This window comes from Ochotona princeps, chromosome 25 (genome assembly GCF_030435755.1).
Source record: "Ochotona princeps isolate mOchPri1 chromosome 25, mOchPri1.hap1, whole genome shotgun sequence".
Lineage (NCBI taxonomy): Eukaryota > Metazoa > Chordata > Mammalia > Lagomorpha > Ochotonidae > Ochotona > Ochotona princeps.
In genome coordinates, this window is record NC_080856.1 from 13,360,612 (window position 1) to 13,379,143 (window position 18,532).

The 18,532-nt window shown below is 38.8% G+C and overlaps 1 protein-coding gene across 4 annotated transcripts in view; it reads right to left on the bottom strand.

Moving 5' to 3' along the window:
- Positions 1-271: 271 nt before the first annotated feature.
- The window catches only part of ZNF277 (zinc finger protein 277), a 71,076-nt gene continuing 52,815 nt past the window's right edge, over positions 272-18,532 (bottom strand). For all 4 annotated transcript variants that reach the window (XM_058655019.1, XM_058655020.1, XM_058655021.1 and 1 more), the window contains 8 exons: positions 13,935-14,026; positions 13,429-13,539; positions 11,188-11,320; positions 6,859-6,926; positions 5,325-5,421; positions 2,934-2,976; positions 1,919-2,093; positions 272-469 (listed from right to left, as the gene is read on the bottom strand). In XM_058655019.1, the coding sequence (XP_058511002.1) occupies positions 283-469; positions 1,919-2,093; positions 2,934-2,976; positions 5,325-5,421; positions 6,859-6,926; positions 11,188-11,320; positions 13,429-13,539; positions 13,935-14,026 (906 nt within the window). In that variant the 3' untranslated portion in view covers positions 272-282. The remainder of the gene's footprint in view (positions 470-1,918; positions 2,094-2,933; positions 2,977-5,324; positions 5,422-6,858; positions 6,927-11,187; positions 11,321-13,428; positions 13,540-13,934; positions 14,027-18,532) is intronic.

Below are 18,532 nucleotides of genomic sequence, written 5' to 3' on the forward strand. Positions count from 1 at the left end.
TTTTAACATATAATTTCTTCATGAGTTGTATGCCCTCCTGTTTAAAATACGAACTTAGTGAAATTAAATCATTAAGATGCTTGATTAAATGATCAAACAAAAAACACTTTAAAACTGACAGTCTTTTATTTTTTTGCTTTTGCTTTGTCTTTTGAAATAAGCATTCATTTTTAAAAAGTTTATTTCTCAAAAGAATATCCTTTGTCGATGTTCAACTCTGAACTGTTCTTTCCTCTGTTTTAGGAGTGAAAAGATGAGAGGTTGCTTGGGCAGCAGTTCCTTCTAGCTTTCCAAGCAGTCCTGTAGTAGCAACTGGTTCAACACACTGCTTTGTTTTAGAGCGTGCAGCTTCGATGTGTCCTCGCCAATGATGGGAACATTTTCATTTTGGTCCTGAGCTGCCAGGTCACTTTCACTATCAGACAGTGTACACAGGAGAGCATCATTTTCATAGGTTGGAAAATAGTATCTGAAAACAATAGTAGATACATTGAATGTAAGTTATCCAGAATGATTCTAGGCAGCAGTGTGTGCCTATAACTTTGCTACCTATAACTTTCCTAACAATTTCACAGCATTTTGCAAAGGTTTGTGTTGCAGACAGCTTATGAGTGAACCTTCTTTCATTCTGAACTTGTGTGATGTCAGCTTTACCAATCCGACCCTCCCTGCTGGCAGGCCATCCAGCCCCTGCTTCATATCCACCATGGGAAGAAACATGTTAACAGGCAGTCTGCCCCTGCCCTGGGCTGCTGCAGCTGTCAGACAGTACCTGTCTCTCTCGGGAAGCTAAAAACAGTGTCCCTTTTACTCATATTCAAAGTCCCAGTTGTTCTCTATAGGTTAATGAAGTTCAAATGTGGTTACATTTTCAAATATAAATCCTTTAAATCTATTAAAACAATTAGGTTTCCCTCATGTTTTGTTTTTTAACCTAATGAATACTGGTCCCTTCATTCTAGTAGGTCACAAAACAAAAACATTTGTAGAACATTGTTAGTCTGCTTCCTTCTCTGGATACACTCTAGAGTTTTTTTTTTTTTTTAAGGTGATGGCAAGGATTTCATGCTCTGTAAGAAAAATTAAAGAACCAGAGTACCAGTTCAATCCACGGCTGACTTCAGCTCTCACAAACCTGAGGCTTTTGAAAGAGGAAGGAGCCACAGCTCTCTGGCTAGGCCTCAGGGAGATGTAATTTAATACTCTGTGAGCAGAGACATATTTCTGGGCAGCTAGAAGTCCATGGTCTCTCATGAGAGCCTCTCCAGTGGGGTTATCTAGACTGAGGTGAGAACTGGGCCAAAAGAGCTGGACTAGCAGAGCTAAAGTGCAAGTCTGACGACACAGATACACACTGGACAACTACCTGCTTACCTCTGAAGGCCACTGTGCAAAGCACAGACACTCCAGCAGTGTGCCTACCTTTGGACTCAGGGATTTCATTTCCAGGTGTTCTGTGAAATAATCAGGTAAATGACCAAAAGTGTGGGGGAAATAAACATTCTTTATATTTTTACTTTTTGTATTTTGCTATTTCTAATAGCAAAAAGTAAGCAACAATCTAAATACACCTAGTAAATTAGAACAGTTACATAATGCACTATCTCACAATCACTACAAATGATGCCACAGTGTGTACTGGATATACAAAGATGTTTAGTATTTTTCCTGAAAATATAATTGTAAGACATGTACCTGTGCCTGTATCTGCACGTCACAAATTCTAAAACAAGTGGTTTCACTTTTAAGAGATTATTAATTTTTTTTTAGGAGGGAGATTACCTTAAAGCTAAGTTATTTGGAAGACTTTTACTTTTAATAAATGTGTATCCCTCTTCTCTTTAAGCTGTAAGGAGTTACAGGGACAAACGGTGGGGAGCAGAACGAAGCAGCATATGTCCAGTTGAGCAGTACTTACTCCAGTTGGTCCCATGTCTTTTTTTCAGGAAGCAGTGACATATGCTTAGCTTCTTCCATGTGAGTCCTTAAGTCGGCTCTGGATTTGAACTTTACATGGCAGCCATAACATCTACATTGGTGAACTTGCCTCCGAATGAAATTCACCAGTTTCACTTGCTGATAGAAAGTTAATCCTGAAAATGAAAGGACATGAAATCATCAGAGGCTTGGTTAGTTCCATTTTTTGCACTGTTACAGTTTCTTAAGGGAGCCACTTCGTCCACAAACCTGCAGAGGTAGTGCAGTTATAAGGCGTTATCAAGTAGATAGCAAGTGGTAACAGTCAATACTTACATAGGGTTAACACTACAAGCATCATCTTACTAACATTCCATGTATGAACATACTCAATCCTTACACAATCCTATAAGGTAGGGTAGCTTTCTCCTAGCCACATGACATGTCAGGGAAACTGGTCAAGTTGGCATAGTTAGTACATGGTAATGCCAGAAATTGACCCTGGGCAGCTGCCTTCAGAGCCTACATTCTTGCACTAAATGAATTACATATACAATACATATTCATATCTATCATCCAAACATTCTTGGAAGGTAGAGACCGAGATGTGAGAAGTGAGATTTGCATGGTCTTAGAGCCATCAGTAATTCAGTACTTTGTTTTATCTTCTCTAATTTTTCTATTGTAGTGATACTGAGAATGGAAAAATTGGTGGGCACATTTATAATACAGTGCAGTAGGTGTTCTGTGTACACTACTCACTCCATGTTACATTTTTTCTGACCTGATGCTTAATGTCTTACTGTGAGTAAAAGCTACATACAGATACGAACTCCTTTACTTTACATTTCCAAGAAGTTGAGAATCACTGCTTCGGAGAGTTCAGGTGAGACCATCTGTCCAGACACATTTTAGCCATGCGCTCTCTGATCCCGGCTCACGGACAGGGCATCACTGTGCAGGATGGCTCGTGAGAAATGCAGCGGCATGGAAAACAGCCTCCAAATCAAACTTACCAAGTTCTGACTTTATTTTGAGGAGATCAAACTCATGTGCATCCTAAAAAAAAAAGAAATACATACATCTGTAAGCATATGAATTATTTAATCATTCAGGCTGGAGTTATAAGCAGACAGCCTATTCACAGGAGTTGGGATACTTTAGAAATGTAGCTGGAGTTCATCAAGCCCTGTATTTGAAGTTTTCTAAATGTAACTACTACCCTCCGCATCCAAATGCTTTTTAAAGCACAACCCAATCATTTCAAACACTTCAGTGATTCACAATTTATATCCACAAATTTTAGATTTTGGTAATGTATAAATTCTGCAGTCTGTAAAAATGTGTTGGTGAGACGGTGCTCTACAGTATTTGTTTCTGGATGAGAATTAAAGATATGGGGTTCTTTGTTGTAGAAGTGGAAAACTAACTGTATACACCCTGCTTCTCATTTCACGCTGGCAGTTACGTTATTTAAACCTGAAAGTTTCTCTTACATCTCACACTTCTTCCTTTTGATTTTTACAATGCACAGACTTAACTGTTCCATGTCTGCGACAGCTCATCTGTGCACAGGTTTTAACTTACAAGCTCACAGAGTAAACCTCACCACTCACTGCAATGGCATTTAGTGTAGCACCAGATTTGGGGTGCTTAGGAATTCATGGTATCGCTGTATCTGAAAGTGAATGAGCAGAGGCTCAGGACACCTGTCAAAGATGCCGACAAGGGAATCCTCACACAGAGAAGGGGATTGAGGTGTCTTTCAGCTGAAAGACTGAAGATATTATGAATTAAATTTAAATACATGTAACTCGGTATGAATGTCAATGATTCCCTGTTTCAAAGAAAGGAAGCCTCTTATTTCTTAGGGTAAATGTCCTGGGTCTTCCTGCTACCTACTAGGTCCTCATTTTATTGTTCTTAAAAAAATGTTTCGGAATAAGTGAGAAATGAGGTGAGTGAAAGCAAATGGCACAGACCACTCTCGGCAGATCAGTCTAAGGCTTGGAAGAGGAATGACATGAGAAACATCCAGGGATATTTCCCCATTACAGTTACCCCTCACCCACAGGCTGTGAAACTGTCATGAATCAATCAGTGTCTTCCTTCCTTCCTTCCTTCCTTCCTTCCTTCCTTCCTTCCTTCCTTCCTTCCTTCCTTCCTTCCTTCCTTCCTTCCTTCCTTCCTTCCTTCCTTCCTTCCTTCCTTCCTTCCTTCCTTCCTTCCTTCCTTCCTTCCTTCCTTCCTTCCTTCCTTCCTTCCTTCCTTCCTTCCTTCCTTCCTTCCTTCCTTCCTTCCTTCCTTCCTTCCTTCCTTCCTTCCTTCCTTCCTTCCTTCCTTCCTTCCTTCCTTCCTTCCTTCCTTCCTTCCTTCCTTCCTTCCTTCCTTCCTTCCTTCCTTCCTTCCTTCCTTCCTTCCTTCCTTCCTTCCTTCCTTCCTTCCTTCCTTCCTTCCTTCCTTCCTTCCTTAGATACAAGGAAAGGAAGGGATGCAAGGAGGGAGAGAGACAGAAGAGGAGAGGAGAGAAAAGATAGAGAGATATATAGAGAGACATGTTGATTCATTCACCACGTGGTGTGATGGCCTGTATTGACAGTGTTGGAATTCAAGGACCAAGAGTTTCTTCTGGGACTCTAATGTGGGGGGGCCCAAGAACTTGGGTCATCCTTTGCTGCTTTTCCTAGGCACATTAGCACGGAGCTGGACTAGAGGTGGAATGACTGAGACTGAACTGGCACCCAAATGGGATGCCAGTAACACAGGTAGTGGCTTTAGAAGCTATGCCACAACACCAGCCCCGGCTGTTACCCATCCTTTCTACTGGCATGCAGCAGAGGCTCACAGAGGTGTTGGAGCGTGCTACCTCTGAGGTGCGAAGGGGTGAACAAAGGCACGGAGCTACTAGCTGTGACTTCCACCACAATATAAAAATGGCTCCTAGGAGGGACAGCCCAAGCTGGGAATGCTGCGGAATGTCTTCTCAGTTTTGGTTTCTGAAGTGGCTGGAAGACCACACCTTGGCCCTTGTCCCTCAGCTCCCCCGACTCTACCGAGAGGTTTTGTCAACAACCAGATCCTCCTTCTTGTGGTCTTATTCACCAGCACAGGAAGCACTGGGAAGCCTTGGAAATGCCCATTTCCTGGGTGTGGTTAATCATGGCTGCAGATCCGATTCTAGCCTGGAACTATCCTGTAAGTATCTCGAGATGTACTCTGTCAGGTACAGTCAATTCAACTAACTCAAGTGTCTTGAGGTTCAGTCCTCCTTCACTGACCTGCCTAATGCATTCTCAGGAATGGGATACCGATGATTGAGAAGCTGAATTATAACTGGATGAGGGAGCAGCAATGATCAGTTTCCTCCTGTTAGTGATAAAAAATTCAAGCGGATAAACGTAACCTACCTCCATGTGGACATACAATTTCTCCACCGTTTCTGCTTGTTTTTCACAAAACAGACAGACAGCAGAGACAGGGTGCTCTTTCCAGTCTGACCAGTCTCTGGTTAAAAAGGAAAACAGAATATGGAGAGTTCCTTCATTAATGGGAGTACTACACGTGACTTCATTATTAAGTTCACCTCTTAGAAAGCCTTGCTAATCTCTTCCAACTCTCACATCTTGGTAAAGACTGTCACATCATGTTTGGACTTTATGATACTGCTTTTGAAATTCAAAGCACACTATGAAACTAATACCAACAGTGAATAGGCTCCATTTTCTCATATTTGCTGCCTTTCTGAGCAGTTATTTTACTATAGCATTGGTATAAACAACACATTTGCAAAAGAGCCATATCAAGAGATGTCATGCCTGTTCTTGTGAGCCTCAGTCTCGAAGTGCACACTCCGGGAGGTGCAGTACAATGGTAAAATTTTAAAAAGGCAAGCCATATGCCTATCAGGAGGCAAATACTTTTCATTTTAAATGGGCTAGTGTGTTCAATCTGATGGTAGTTGGAGAAATCAAATGTATCGGGATCCCTTTCCCCACTTGGCCTTGTCTTTGCGTTTTTTGAGGTATTTCAATTTCTCAGCAATCCCAAGCCAGGAAAACTGTCCATAGAGACGAGTTGCAGAGGAATTACCCACCTAAACTCACACAGTAGAGAACATCAAGATTGGATTAGTCCAGTTCACACAGGAGCTTGCCTATCAGGAAACACTTCCCTGCACTGTCCATCCAGGAGGAAGTCACTAGCCCATCTGTCCAGGTCACGGTCATTACTGTTAATAACCTTTCGAGCCATTAAAACTTCAACACTCACCCATTTTCCACTCTGCTATGTCACAATGGGAAACAACACTTTTTATTATGGAGGATTCCCTGCCTGAATCTCTATCCATCTAGAAAATGAAGTAAATAGCAACTCTTCAAGTTTGTACTTTATTTCATCATGAAAGTACTGTTACTTCAAAATCCAGCATGAGAGGGAAAAAAAAAGGGCCAAACAGCTTTGACTGCAAAGAAAATGAACAATAGAGATCTTTTAAGGCTGAAAAGAATACTTCTCAAGCTTCTAATTTCAAGAGAAGTTGTGAATGTTTTCAGTTGGTCATTAGTGGGATGAACACCAAACAAAATTATCTACAATTCAATTGTGTTCCATTTGCCAGGACAAGCAACATGCAGGGTTCAAAGATCATATCATTTCAAGGTCTAGACACCAAATGACTATGCACAGCATTAGAACATATTTTTCTCTGGATTATTTTTATCTATGACTGCTTTAATTTGGTGGAGATTATAGGTCTTTAGGGATTTTTTTATGTCAAAGTTACACTCAATTCAAGTTTTAACATATTATATGAAAGGATGCATGGGCCAGGGAGATTTTCTTTTTATTTTGCCTTATCAGAATAATTTTAAACCACATTAAAGAAATGTCTTCCTCTCCTGGCAACACTGTTACTGACTGAGTGGCAATAACAAGCCTTACTCTTCCTGATGGTCCAGCAGCTCCCGATCATCCTCCAGCTGAACTTCTTCCCATGTTTTTCCAAACTCCTTTGCAGTAAGAACAGAGTTGGAGCAATCGGGGGAAAAAGGGAAAGGGAGAGAAGAAAAGAGATACAGGATTTAGAAGTGGTTTTCAAACAATGCAAGTGAGATATTTTACAGATAGCAAAGGCTCTACTGGCAATGCTTGGGACTAGATGGTTTTTGAGTTTCATAATAATTGCACATACATGATGAGTTATCTTCAAGATATGATTTTAATCTCGATGTGAAATTAATCTGCTTCATACAAAGCTTACACACACAACTTAGAGATAGTTTCATACTGTATTTTTAGTGCATATGAATTCTGACTGAGAACTGTCGTATGTGAAATCTCCCACTTACGGAATCATTTTGGTGTTCAAAAGATTTTGGATTAAGGATGTTCAACCTATGATTGTTTTTCTTTTAGTAGAAGAAACAACATCCTTTCAGCTAACTTATCTTAACTTTAAGCCATTTTTCCAACCCTGAATGGATGTGAGAATCTCTAAGAGATTTTCTTTCCAAAAAAACCCCACCAGTATTGGCATCTTCTGGTGGAGAGCGTTGAAATGATCTCTTAGAGGACTAGGTTTCTAGCCATGGCCGCTTACAGTCTATATCGTGGATGGCAGCCAGAGCGATCTTTCTAAATGGAGCTGCCATGTTTGCAACAGCCCTCCATGGCTTCGCTTCATACTTGCAACCACACCCAGAGTCCTTATCATTGCTTACAGGATTGCCATGCTTTCCCCAGCTCCTCCTCCATCCTTATTTCCCATCACTTTTCCCCCTTGATTAGCTGCACCATACCAATCTTTTTGCTCTACCTTGAACGCATAGTGCTTTACTTCTGTTCAACCACCTTGAAATCTGCTCTAGTCTCTGCCTGACACACTATTCTCCCATGCATATGCCTTGTGTAGCCATTTGAATTTCTGCTTAAATGCTGTCACCTCTGCCTTTCTCTGACTGCCCTGCCTGAGATCACATCCCCCTTCTAAATTACTGTTTTTTTCTCTATCATCTTTTACCGCTCTTCAAAGCATCTAACTGACCTGAAGTCACTTTGTTAATCTATTTGTATCCTAATTACTATCTGTCTTCCACATTAGAAAACCTAAGACATGTCTCTAGTCAAGGCACACATAGATTTTACCTTAAAAGAATTTCCTAAAGCCACTAACTGAGTTAAGTAATGTCTGCAAAGCACACAGTACTGCACATGTGTAGGAACACAACTAACTAAACAAATCTATTCTCTGCAGTTGGTAGAAAAGTAGAAGAGTCTACCTTTTTTAGATTTTATTTGGCAAGCCTAGTCATAGTTTCGGCAAGCCTTATGGACTGATGAGTAAAAATGACTTTCTTGGCCCAACAATTTCTCTTTTCCCCCCACTGAACCTCCTTCTAACACCTATCTTACTATTTATGCCATGCAAAAGCAGTAACAGACAGAAAGGATACCTTTCTAAAGGAGTTAACTATGGTTAGGGTCAAGCCCAACTTGACTTGCTGTAATTACAATAATTTCTGTTGCATAGCATCCTTCTTTGAGAAAAATACAAATGAGTCCTTGGAACAGTCTATTATGTACTTATTCTATTATATTTTTTATTAAAAATAATATTCTTTAAATAGCTATTAAAGAACACACTGGCCCTTACATGATTTAAAATAAATAGCCAGGGGGGCTCGGCGGCGTGGCCTAGTGGCTAAGGTCCTTGCCTTGATCCCATATGGCCGCTGGTTCTAATCCCGGCAGCTCCACTTCCTCTCTATCTCTCCGCCTCTCAGTATATCTGACTTTGTAATGAAAATAAAATAAATCTTTAAAAATAAATAAATAAATAAATAAATAGCCAGGGGTATAGGCTGGTTCATAGTAAGTATTCATAGAGCTGCTAGTTTTAAAAAAAGGAAGAAATTTCTATCTATGATTCATGTCACATGAAATTTGGGCATTCTGTGGGCAGTATAACCTAGCACGCTCATCTAGAAAGAGCTGGCCTTCCATCATTTTTGTTGTGACAACCACATTACTAGAGGCCCAGGGAATCAATTATCGGACCTTCCTAAAAGTGCCAGTAGGATGAGTGAGCAGACCCTTTAAAGTCTCCAGCTATTACATGTTCCACTAGCCCCCAATTTTTCAACAGCAATTTCAAAGAACTATAGTTTGCAATAGGAGTTGAATTTTTCTTAGAGCTAATTGAGGCTGAAGTCTGCTCCCTACTGGCTTCAGCAGGGGCCTGAAGCAGCATTTGCCCTGGGAAACTGAGTAATTCCAACGGAAGACTGAAGGACTCAAAAGATGCCCTTTGCCTTCAGCTGGTAGTAAAACACTCGCAGCAGCCATCAGCCAACTCTCAGAGCCGTCTCTAAGTACATGTTAAACTTGCTTTTCAAGGAGATTTTAACACCACACAGATTACTTAGCAGAATTTCCACCCTAGAGCACAGATTTTTCAAAATAAGTCATCCTTTCCAACAGATAAAATGACAAATTTATTTCAATTAGACTTCTGGGGATCATAACTCACTCACATTGATAGGAAAAAAAATCCATTTGCCATTTGCTTAAGAAAAGTGTTCCTTAGAAACCAAACTTTTCATCTTTATTCCAATCCCTCTGGAGTTACTTGACCCTTTTTGTCATCAGTAGTTTTCCTTCCTTTGTTAAAGATGATGAAAAATCCAGTGGTTTTGAGGCATGGCCAGTAACACTACTGGTCACTGTGTGAATCCTTCCTTCCCTACCAAGTGACATTTGGCTCCTGCTGAATAATTCTGATTTCAAACATACTATAATCTATAGCAGCCAGAAATTGGAATTAAATTTCTGGGCAAGGAGAGCTTTCATTGCATTTAAAATCCTTGGTAAAATTACCTAGTCAGTGCACTGTATTAGCCAAGCAAAGTAAAATACATAATAAAATGTCTTGGTTTCTCTGAAACTGCTGTTAAAAGTAAGTTGGTTGCAAAAAATGATGAGCACATGTAATTTTTATGAGGAGAAACTGCAAGAGTGAATTTCAACAGAAGTGACAAGTTGCTGGCCTCAAGGTGAGAAATAACAAGAAGTGCCATGTGTCACATCTAGATGTTCTGTCAAGAACTAAGTTCTACATTAGTTTTGCTACACAAACATGTGCTAAGTCAGAGATGAAGCAAATGATGCTTAATAAACTGATCATTTAAACCTAACTACTACATGAATAAAAGCACCAACAACACTTGTTGGCGAGGTTGCAGGGAAAAGGGAACCCTACTCCCCTGCTGGTCCGGGGCTGCAGGCTGGTACAGCCTCTATGGAAATCAGTATGGAGAACATTCAAACAACTCAAAATCAACATACCGTATGATCCAGCAATAGCACTCCTAGGAATATATCCAGAACAATTGTTTTATGAGAAACCAACATGCACTCCTATGTTCATAGCAGCACAATCAGTAATTGCAAAAACATGGAAGCAGCCAAAATGCCCATCAGCAGACGATTGGATAAGAAAGCTATGGTTCATCTACTCCATGGAATACTACTCAGCTATTAAAAAAAACAAAATGCAGTTCTTTGTGGCCAAATGGGCCAAACTGGAAACCATAATGCTAAGGGAAATGAGCCAATCCCAAAAGGTTAAATACCACGTTTGCCTTAATTTAAGATGATATGATGTTATGTATAACATGTTATGTTATGAATGTTATATGTTGTGTATAAACTAAAATTGAAATGTAAGTGAGGTGGTCACAGAAGGTGGCTAGGAACTCGCATTTACTTTTAACATATTGGTTACTCATTACTATGTCAATTAATTCCATAATGATGTAAATTTTTGCTGATGGTATGCTGGAGCTTTCAATCGACTGGGATGATACTCTGCTGGCTCTGTCTTCAGACCAGAGAGGGTATACCTAAGAAGCCGTTGAACTTGACTGGACAATAAGATGCTGGACTCTATGTTTGGTATATGCTTGCAATGGGGGAATCTCAACTGAACTTGAGCTGTGGTTATGCAACAAGGTGGAGGAATCCACCATGGTGGGAGGGTTTGGGGAGAGGTGGGGAGAACCCAAGTACCTATGAAACTGTGTCACATAATACAATGTAATTAATGAATTAAAAATAATAAATAATTAAAAAAAATAAACCTAACTACTGCTTGCACTTCCCAACTACATTTTGATTTTTCTTTGTATTATGTTTTTAATCTAAATATTAGTTAGCCCTTAGGAAGATGCTGAAATTAAGTTTTATAATACAAAAAAAAAAAAAAAGCCTTACCAAATAGTTGATGACATAAAATCGGTCATATTCTCTGTTCTTCGGATTGATTCTACGATGTTGTTTTTTTCTCATATGATCTTTAAGTGTATTTTTGTCCCGGAAAGTTTTCTCACAGTATAAGCACTGCAAACTAAAAGAAATAACACAACAGACAGATTAGAGATGTCTCTATTAATGAGTTTCATTTTCATTTGAGGTTGTATGGAGCTTTCAAATGAGATATAACATACTTGTTAGAATTCCTGCTCACTTTTATTCTTTGTAGGATACATGATGCAGTTCATTTTATAGCATGCTGCAATGGTCAGTTCGGTGACTCACTTAAAATTGCAATAAAAATAGCAGGGACTAGTGCCGTGGCACAGCAAGCTAGGTCTCCATCTGTGGTGATGGCATGCCATAGGGGTGGTTTGCATCCCAGTTGCTCCACTTCTGATCTAGCTCCTGGCTTATGGCCTAGGGAAGCAGTAGAGGTTGGCTCAAGTCTAGCACCCTGCTTCCACATGGGAGACCTGGAGGAGGCTCCTGGCTCCTGTCTTTGGAATGGTTTAACTCTGGCTATTACTATCATTTGAGGAATGAACCATCTCTCTCTTTGCCTTGAATCAAATTAAATCAATAAATCTTTTAGGAAAAACAGCTAGGAAAGCATTTTGGTGCCTTAATAACCAAACTACCTATTCTATAATGAAAATGTTCTTCATATAACTACAGTGATGATGGTCACTGCCTGTCCACACTTCATATAATAAAAACACATGGTTTGATCTATCTGAGAACTAATTTCTAGTTTTACTACCTACTAGCTGTGGGGCTTGGTAAAGCCATTTGCTTTTTCAGTTGCCATGTTCTGATTTCTAGACTGAAGATAGCACTTACATTTAGAGACTTCAAGGAAATTTTATGTCACCTTTGTGAGTGTGTGTGTGTGTGTATACACACACACATATATATGTAAATATTACTGTGCATTATGAATTAATTGTACTAGGTATTTTATTCATATATGAATAAGTATTTACATGAGTAAAATAAGCAGTAGCTGGTATTGTATCATTTTCATGTGTGCTCTCCCATATACGGAATTAATCATATAACAAAACAGTGATTACCAGTATTGAACAGATAACAAAATTGTTCTGTCATACCAAGCCTGACAGTGGGCACCAGTCTTTAGAATTTTGTTTTCTGAGGCTACACAAAGTAAGTTTAATCACTTTTTAATGAAAACTCAAAAAAGAAAAATCTGTTAATATTCCAAAACAATTTTTTTTTACATTTCTACTAAATACCTTTCACTTAGTTCTTCTGAATAGGAATAACTACATTCTTTCATAGAAAATAACTCATAGGTGATATGCTGATTCTAGATGTATATTATTGATAATTTTTGTAAGAAAGCACATGTAATTTTTCATGAAGGATTATTTAACAAAACAGTGAAGAAACTTGCTTTAATATAGTATTGACAGCAGTATGTGAGTTAAAAATAAAAACAAAATGATTTATGTACTTGGTATTTCTTTTTTTAAACGATTTGCTCAAAATATGGTGGGATGAGATATCATACACATAATTACCAGTTTTATGCTTAAATAAAGAATAATAGTTCTAAGGAAAAAAAAAATCCATGGATTCTTTGCTAGAAACAAAACCGGACATCATTTTTAAAAGTGTTTTTTTTGCGATGAAAAACATTTTTTTTTACACTATAACAGGCTAAGTTTCTGAAACTCAAAGTTGCTACTACATATTCTATATAAATATCGATGGAAACTAGAAGGCAGAGGAATGCATAAAGCACTGTATAGCTCATAAGAAAGTGATTAACAAATAATACTTTGATAATTTATCTACGTGAGTAAGTATATACCGATGACTGTGAAAAATGAAGCAATTTTAATTCCAGAGTGATGCTGAACCGCTGCTGGTGACAACACGGGAAGAAGCACACAGGCAGAGCCAAAAGCATCAGGGATGCTCTACCTCTCAGGCTGCATGCTGAACATACCCTTCCTCTTTCTTGCAAAGCTCCCATGGTATGTACCTAGCTCGACATACATACTTTACTTCTAAAAACTAAAGAGCAAAGAGATCTAGATGAGGAATGCAAATCCCTCTGACACGAGAAATTTCCATTTATTTAATTACTTCTGATTACTAAATTGATTTGCAAAATTCGTAACAGAATCCAGGGTCAAAATAGCTTAAGGCCATGTTTCAAAAAGCAGTACTTACTTGTCAAGCTTTCTTTGTAGTGTACACAGAAATTCACTGCAGTGTACAATGTTGTCAGGCAAGCCAATGTTGAAAGCATGCTCTCTAGCCATGTGGTTTAACAGAACAGATCTAGGAAGACATTTATATTACATATAAATCATCTAGGAGCAGATCAGGATAGGAATATGCATTTGCATAGAAACTGTATTAACTGGAAATATAAGCAAGTGTTAAAGTCTGGCACAAACATTTGAGCTATGAAGGTGTGATGTTATGAAACAGATAAACACACAGCCACATTGTACTCCAAAAGGGGAGCTAACATTTGTTGTATAATCTGCTACTCAACAGGGCCACATTTATAATATCAGGTTTCTGCCCTATAAGTTATTAAGTAAACTGTGCTGCTTCTATTGTTCTAATTTATCCTAGGTGTGACTGTTTAGTTGTCAGATTGACTAAATTAACAAACATCTAGAGTCTTTTCCCTGAAATTGTAACATTTAAAGATGCACATTACAAACCTGTTTCCAAGGAATTCTTCATTGCAAAACATACAAGTGCCATGAAAACTGGTATCATTTCGTTCTTGCTGCTGCTGTTCCAGAATTTCTTTCTGTAGAGTAAAAACAGACTTATGATAGTATCTTTCATAAATGCAGAATCAGCTAATGAAATATGTCATAATGTAACTGGAAGGAAACTGGAGTGGCAGCACAAAGGGATTACAGGAGAGCTGACAATGCTTCACATCTCTCCATTCTCATTCTGACATCTCACGGAGTCTGTGCCGCTACATGCCTACCCAACTCCCCACTTCGGCAGCTAGGGAAGAAACTCAGAGTCAACCAGCTGTTCCTGTTCTTCTCTCTGTCTCCTTTCTTATCTTCATTCTAAAACCAAACACCTAGAGGAATCTGTGACTTGCTCCTTTCTCTGATTTTCAGTTTAGTTGGTAATGAACTTTTGATCCATTTTCACTCTTTTATATTACTGTTCTCCACTACAGTCCAGGTCTTAGTCAATCACTTTGGAATTAATAAAAACAAATTTGCCTCCTGTAGGTATCCCTGATTTCAGTCCTTTGTCCTTTATTTACCTGCTAGAAAGTTTCTTCTTTAACATTGTTTTTGTGTGCAACTTGTTAACCTTTCCGACTCAAATAATTTAAAATACACTTTGCTATGTCTTGTTCTAATCAGGGTTGTTCCACACATGATCTTGCCTTGATGTAGTGTTATTTTCTTTTGCCTTTTCATTTTTACTAATATTACCTGTCCATTGAGGATCAGGTTGGATTTCTGACTATAGTATAAGAGCTAAGAACTCAAGCTCTGAAACAGACTGAGAACTCCAATAGGGCTCTCAGTTGTATTCTGTATTTTATTTAGACTCCTTAACCCTCAGTTTTCTCATTTTTTAAAACAAAAATATCTCAGCACATACAAAGCGAGGACTATCACACCGGACCCATGAAACGGGTCATCGGGATATGGACTGGCACCCATATGGGATCCTGGCACATGCAAGGCGAGGACTTTAGCTGCTAGGTCACCATGCCGGGCCCAGTAGGACTACTACAGCCATCAGTGAAGGCTTCCTATCTACTGTTTCCATTTTCTATCCTCTTTTTAGCCTTTTTATCTCCCTTTGCCCCTGTTCCCTCCCTCTCTCAGAAAAGCTCAGCCTGGGATTGAATTAGTTACAGCATACAACTGAGTGAATATAACATATGAAGAAAAACTCCGGAGAAAGCACCATGAAGATGCGCACATCCAAAGATGTGGCATTAGTTTTCTAAAAAACCTCCCGTTGGGCTAAAAGCAGGTTTTACCCACAGCTTCAGAGACTAGGAGGAGGAAGTAAACACAACAGATGATACATGCTTGAACTTCTCAAAGTAGTTGATAAAATCAGAGAGAATTTTCATTGAAAAACTGTCCTGGACTAAAACCACAGTTGTAAGAACACAAGATAAGCTAACATACTAGGCTATGCGTTACAACAGGCTGCATAATTGTCTAATTGGTATCCAATGTCAAGGATGCTAGCAAAGGGATGAGTGCCGAGTCTTTTATCTCTATTCATAAACTGGAAACAGGAAATATTAACGGGACAGTATATAGCAGATGGCACTCAACAGAGTCAGCGGATTGTCATATAGGTAAAAAATGAAACTGAATTCAACTGAAAATTATAAAAATCAGCAAATTTCACTGAGGATAATTCAGAAAATGCTTGTTTAGGTAAGAATCTACACACAGGAAAGCAAAATACCTGTTTAAAACGGTAAGTCCAGTGAAAATAATTTGCATTAACACAAGAAGGTGGAGCTAAGGTTGGTGTTATTAATTACAGATATAGCAAAAACATTTCACAGACAGTGATAGGAACAGATTTACAATAAATTTCACTGTTTAATTATACTCCTCAGGCTTCTTCCCAACTTAACCTAAACCCAGCAGTCCACAGAACCAACTAGGAATTCTCAGTCTTGGACTAACAATGGTCTCCTGCAAAGCAGAATGCAAGTCTTCCCACTGAAGTTATGACAGTGACCCAAACACCCTATAGAAAGGTAGAAGATTTAGCTAGTTCTCTTGCTTTTATTTCTAGAATTACAGATGAGTTCTGAAGTATTTCAGATTGCTTCACTGACGTCTTCACCTTGGTTTCGAGCTGCCAGAGAATAGCAGGGGATCAGGCGTTTGTGCACCGGCATGGGTTGCTGGTACTACAGGTGACAGCTTAACTTGTTACACTCCCAGCACTGGTGTCTGCAATGCACTTTACAAGGAACATTACAAAAACTTAAAGGGATGATTTTGTATTCTATTTCATTTCTTGCTTTATATAACAGTTACTTACAAAAAAAATTCATGTCTCTCAGCATTGTGTGAGAGATGATGAAATATTAAACCTCGTGTGAATATCCAGGATTATGTTACATACACAAGAAAAGATCATCCGTGTCAATGACTAAACAAAGACACCAAGACAGGCAAACAAAATAGGGACACATTTCTTACTGGATTGGTGATACGCTCCCCCAAATTCACACTATTAGATCTTAACTACCATCTCAAGAAAGTCACCAGTGCCTCCTACCCTTTCTGAAACTGCAGTGCTAAAGGCATCAGCCATCTGCTCGCTGCAAAGGCAGTGTTTTCTTTCTACTCTGAGCCTCAGTCAAGTAGCTTTTGAAGAGCAAGGAAGAGACAGAACATCTAAAGATGAGAGGAGAAAGTGGAGTTTAACTGTTTACAGGAAAGAGATCATCACACTGCACAAAGAAAAGTCATGGTGCAGAACTAAAAGAAGATAAATGTGGTAAGCACAGGAGAAATGAGAACACCAAATTCCTATTTATACCAAAATAAAGATTTAAAAGAATCTAGCTTAGGCAAGAGACAGACTTTGAAAAACTGCACAGTTAGCTATAAGAGACTGCAAAGTATCTATCTTCTCAATGGAAGAAAGATCCATCAGCAAGTCCTGGCTCAGTACTTTGTTTCCTGCCTAAGGAAATATTTTCCTGGTAAACTCAAAGTCAGGTGTAGCACCACATCTCTCTAAAGACAGAGAAAAATCTGAAAATACACTATCTTCAGGTTTTAAAAGAAATAAGCAGCTTAGGGCAAAAGGAATCAGAAATCCTGTTTACTAATGACCGAAGATAGTAAGAAGGAAGATTTTCTTAAAAAGTTTAACAATGAAAACAAAACATTCTTTACATGTGTACTTATAACCTGTTTAGCTATTTTTATTAAATGTCCAAAAAAAATGTCAGTTTAGAAAATGTCACATTTGCTTAGGAGTAAGACTGAATCTGATAAAAGAAGATTGATAACAATCAGGAGAGAATGGTGCTTGGGGTGGAAATAGGATTCAGAGTTGCTTTCCTACGACACACAACTTTGGCAGGTGCGTGTGTCTTAGTATCTTTAACTTTTTTTTTTAATGTAAACAATAACAGTGTTTTACAGATCTTACAGAGTCAATATATATGCTAAAATGTCATATAAATTTCTGGGTCTTGTTGAAAAAGTACCAAGTGGTAAACTTTAGGATTACCACCTTTTTTTTTAAAAGACCGCTTACATTTTTTTTTAAAAGATTAAAATCACCCAATGATCATTGCCACGGTTTCTGTTCAAATGCTAACAGCACTGTTACATTCAATGAGAAATATCTTGTATATAGGGGAATAGTGACTGTACATATTACAACTTGCATTCTGCTACAAAGCTAGGAATTATATAAGAAAAGGACACATGTTTAATTGGCCTTTCCCTTTAAGGTAATAATTTTTTTTTTTAAAGATTTATTCATTTTATTACAGCCAGATATACACAGAGGAGGAGAAACAGAGAGGAAGATCTTCCGTCCGATGATTCACTCCCCAAGTGAGCCGCAACGGGCCGATGCGCGCCAGTCCGAAGCTGGGAACCTGGAACCTCTTCCGGGTCTCCCACGTGGGTGCAGTGTCCCAATGCATTGGGCTGTCCTCAACTGCTTTCCCAGGCCACAAGCAGGGAGCTGGATGGGAAGTGGAGCTGCCGGGATTAGAACCGGCGCCCATATGGGATCCCGGGGCTTTCAAGGCGAGGACTTTAGCCGCTAGACCACGCCGCCGGGCCCTAAGGTAATAATTTATTCCTTTAGTAAGTCTCTAAAATCTACCCAGTGGCACAAGGAAGAAAAATCTTTTCAGTGAGAGATATGTAATTTCATTTTGTTATTTTATTGTTAAGGGAGGTGCGATACATGAAGCAGCATTAAGGCAAAAAACAGTTTCTCTCCAGTGGATCATATTGCTATATAGGTTAAAATTTTCATGAATTATTTATAATTGTCATGAATGTCATCTTAAGTTGACATTTATAACAGTGATTTGAAAAAAATCCCTCCATGCAAAATTACATGGATGCTTTCCTTTTCTCAATTTTCTCTCCTCTTGCTACTGAGAACGTATGAGTGCCACATGTTTCCTCCTTCAGGCAAAGCGAAAAACAAGTTATTTTATGGGCAAGTCTCAGAGAAGCCATAAAAGTGACTATAAGAGTATTAACTCTTAAAAAAGGTATCTATTAAGGAAGAAAAAAACCTTTTTTTAAAAAAT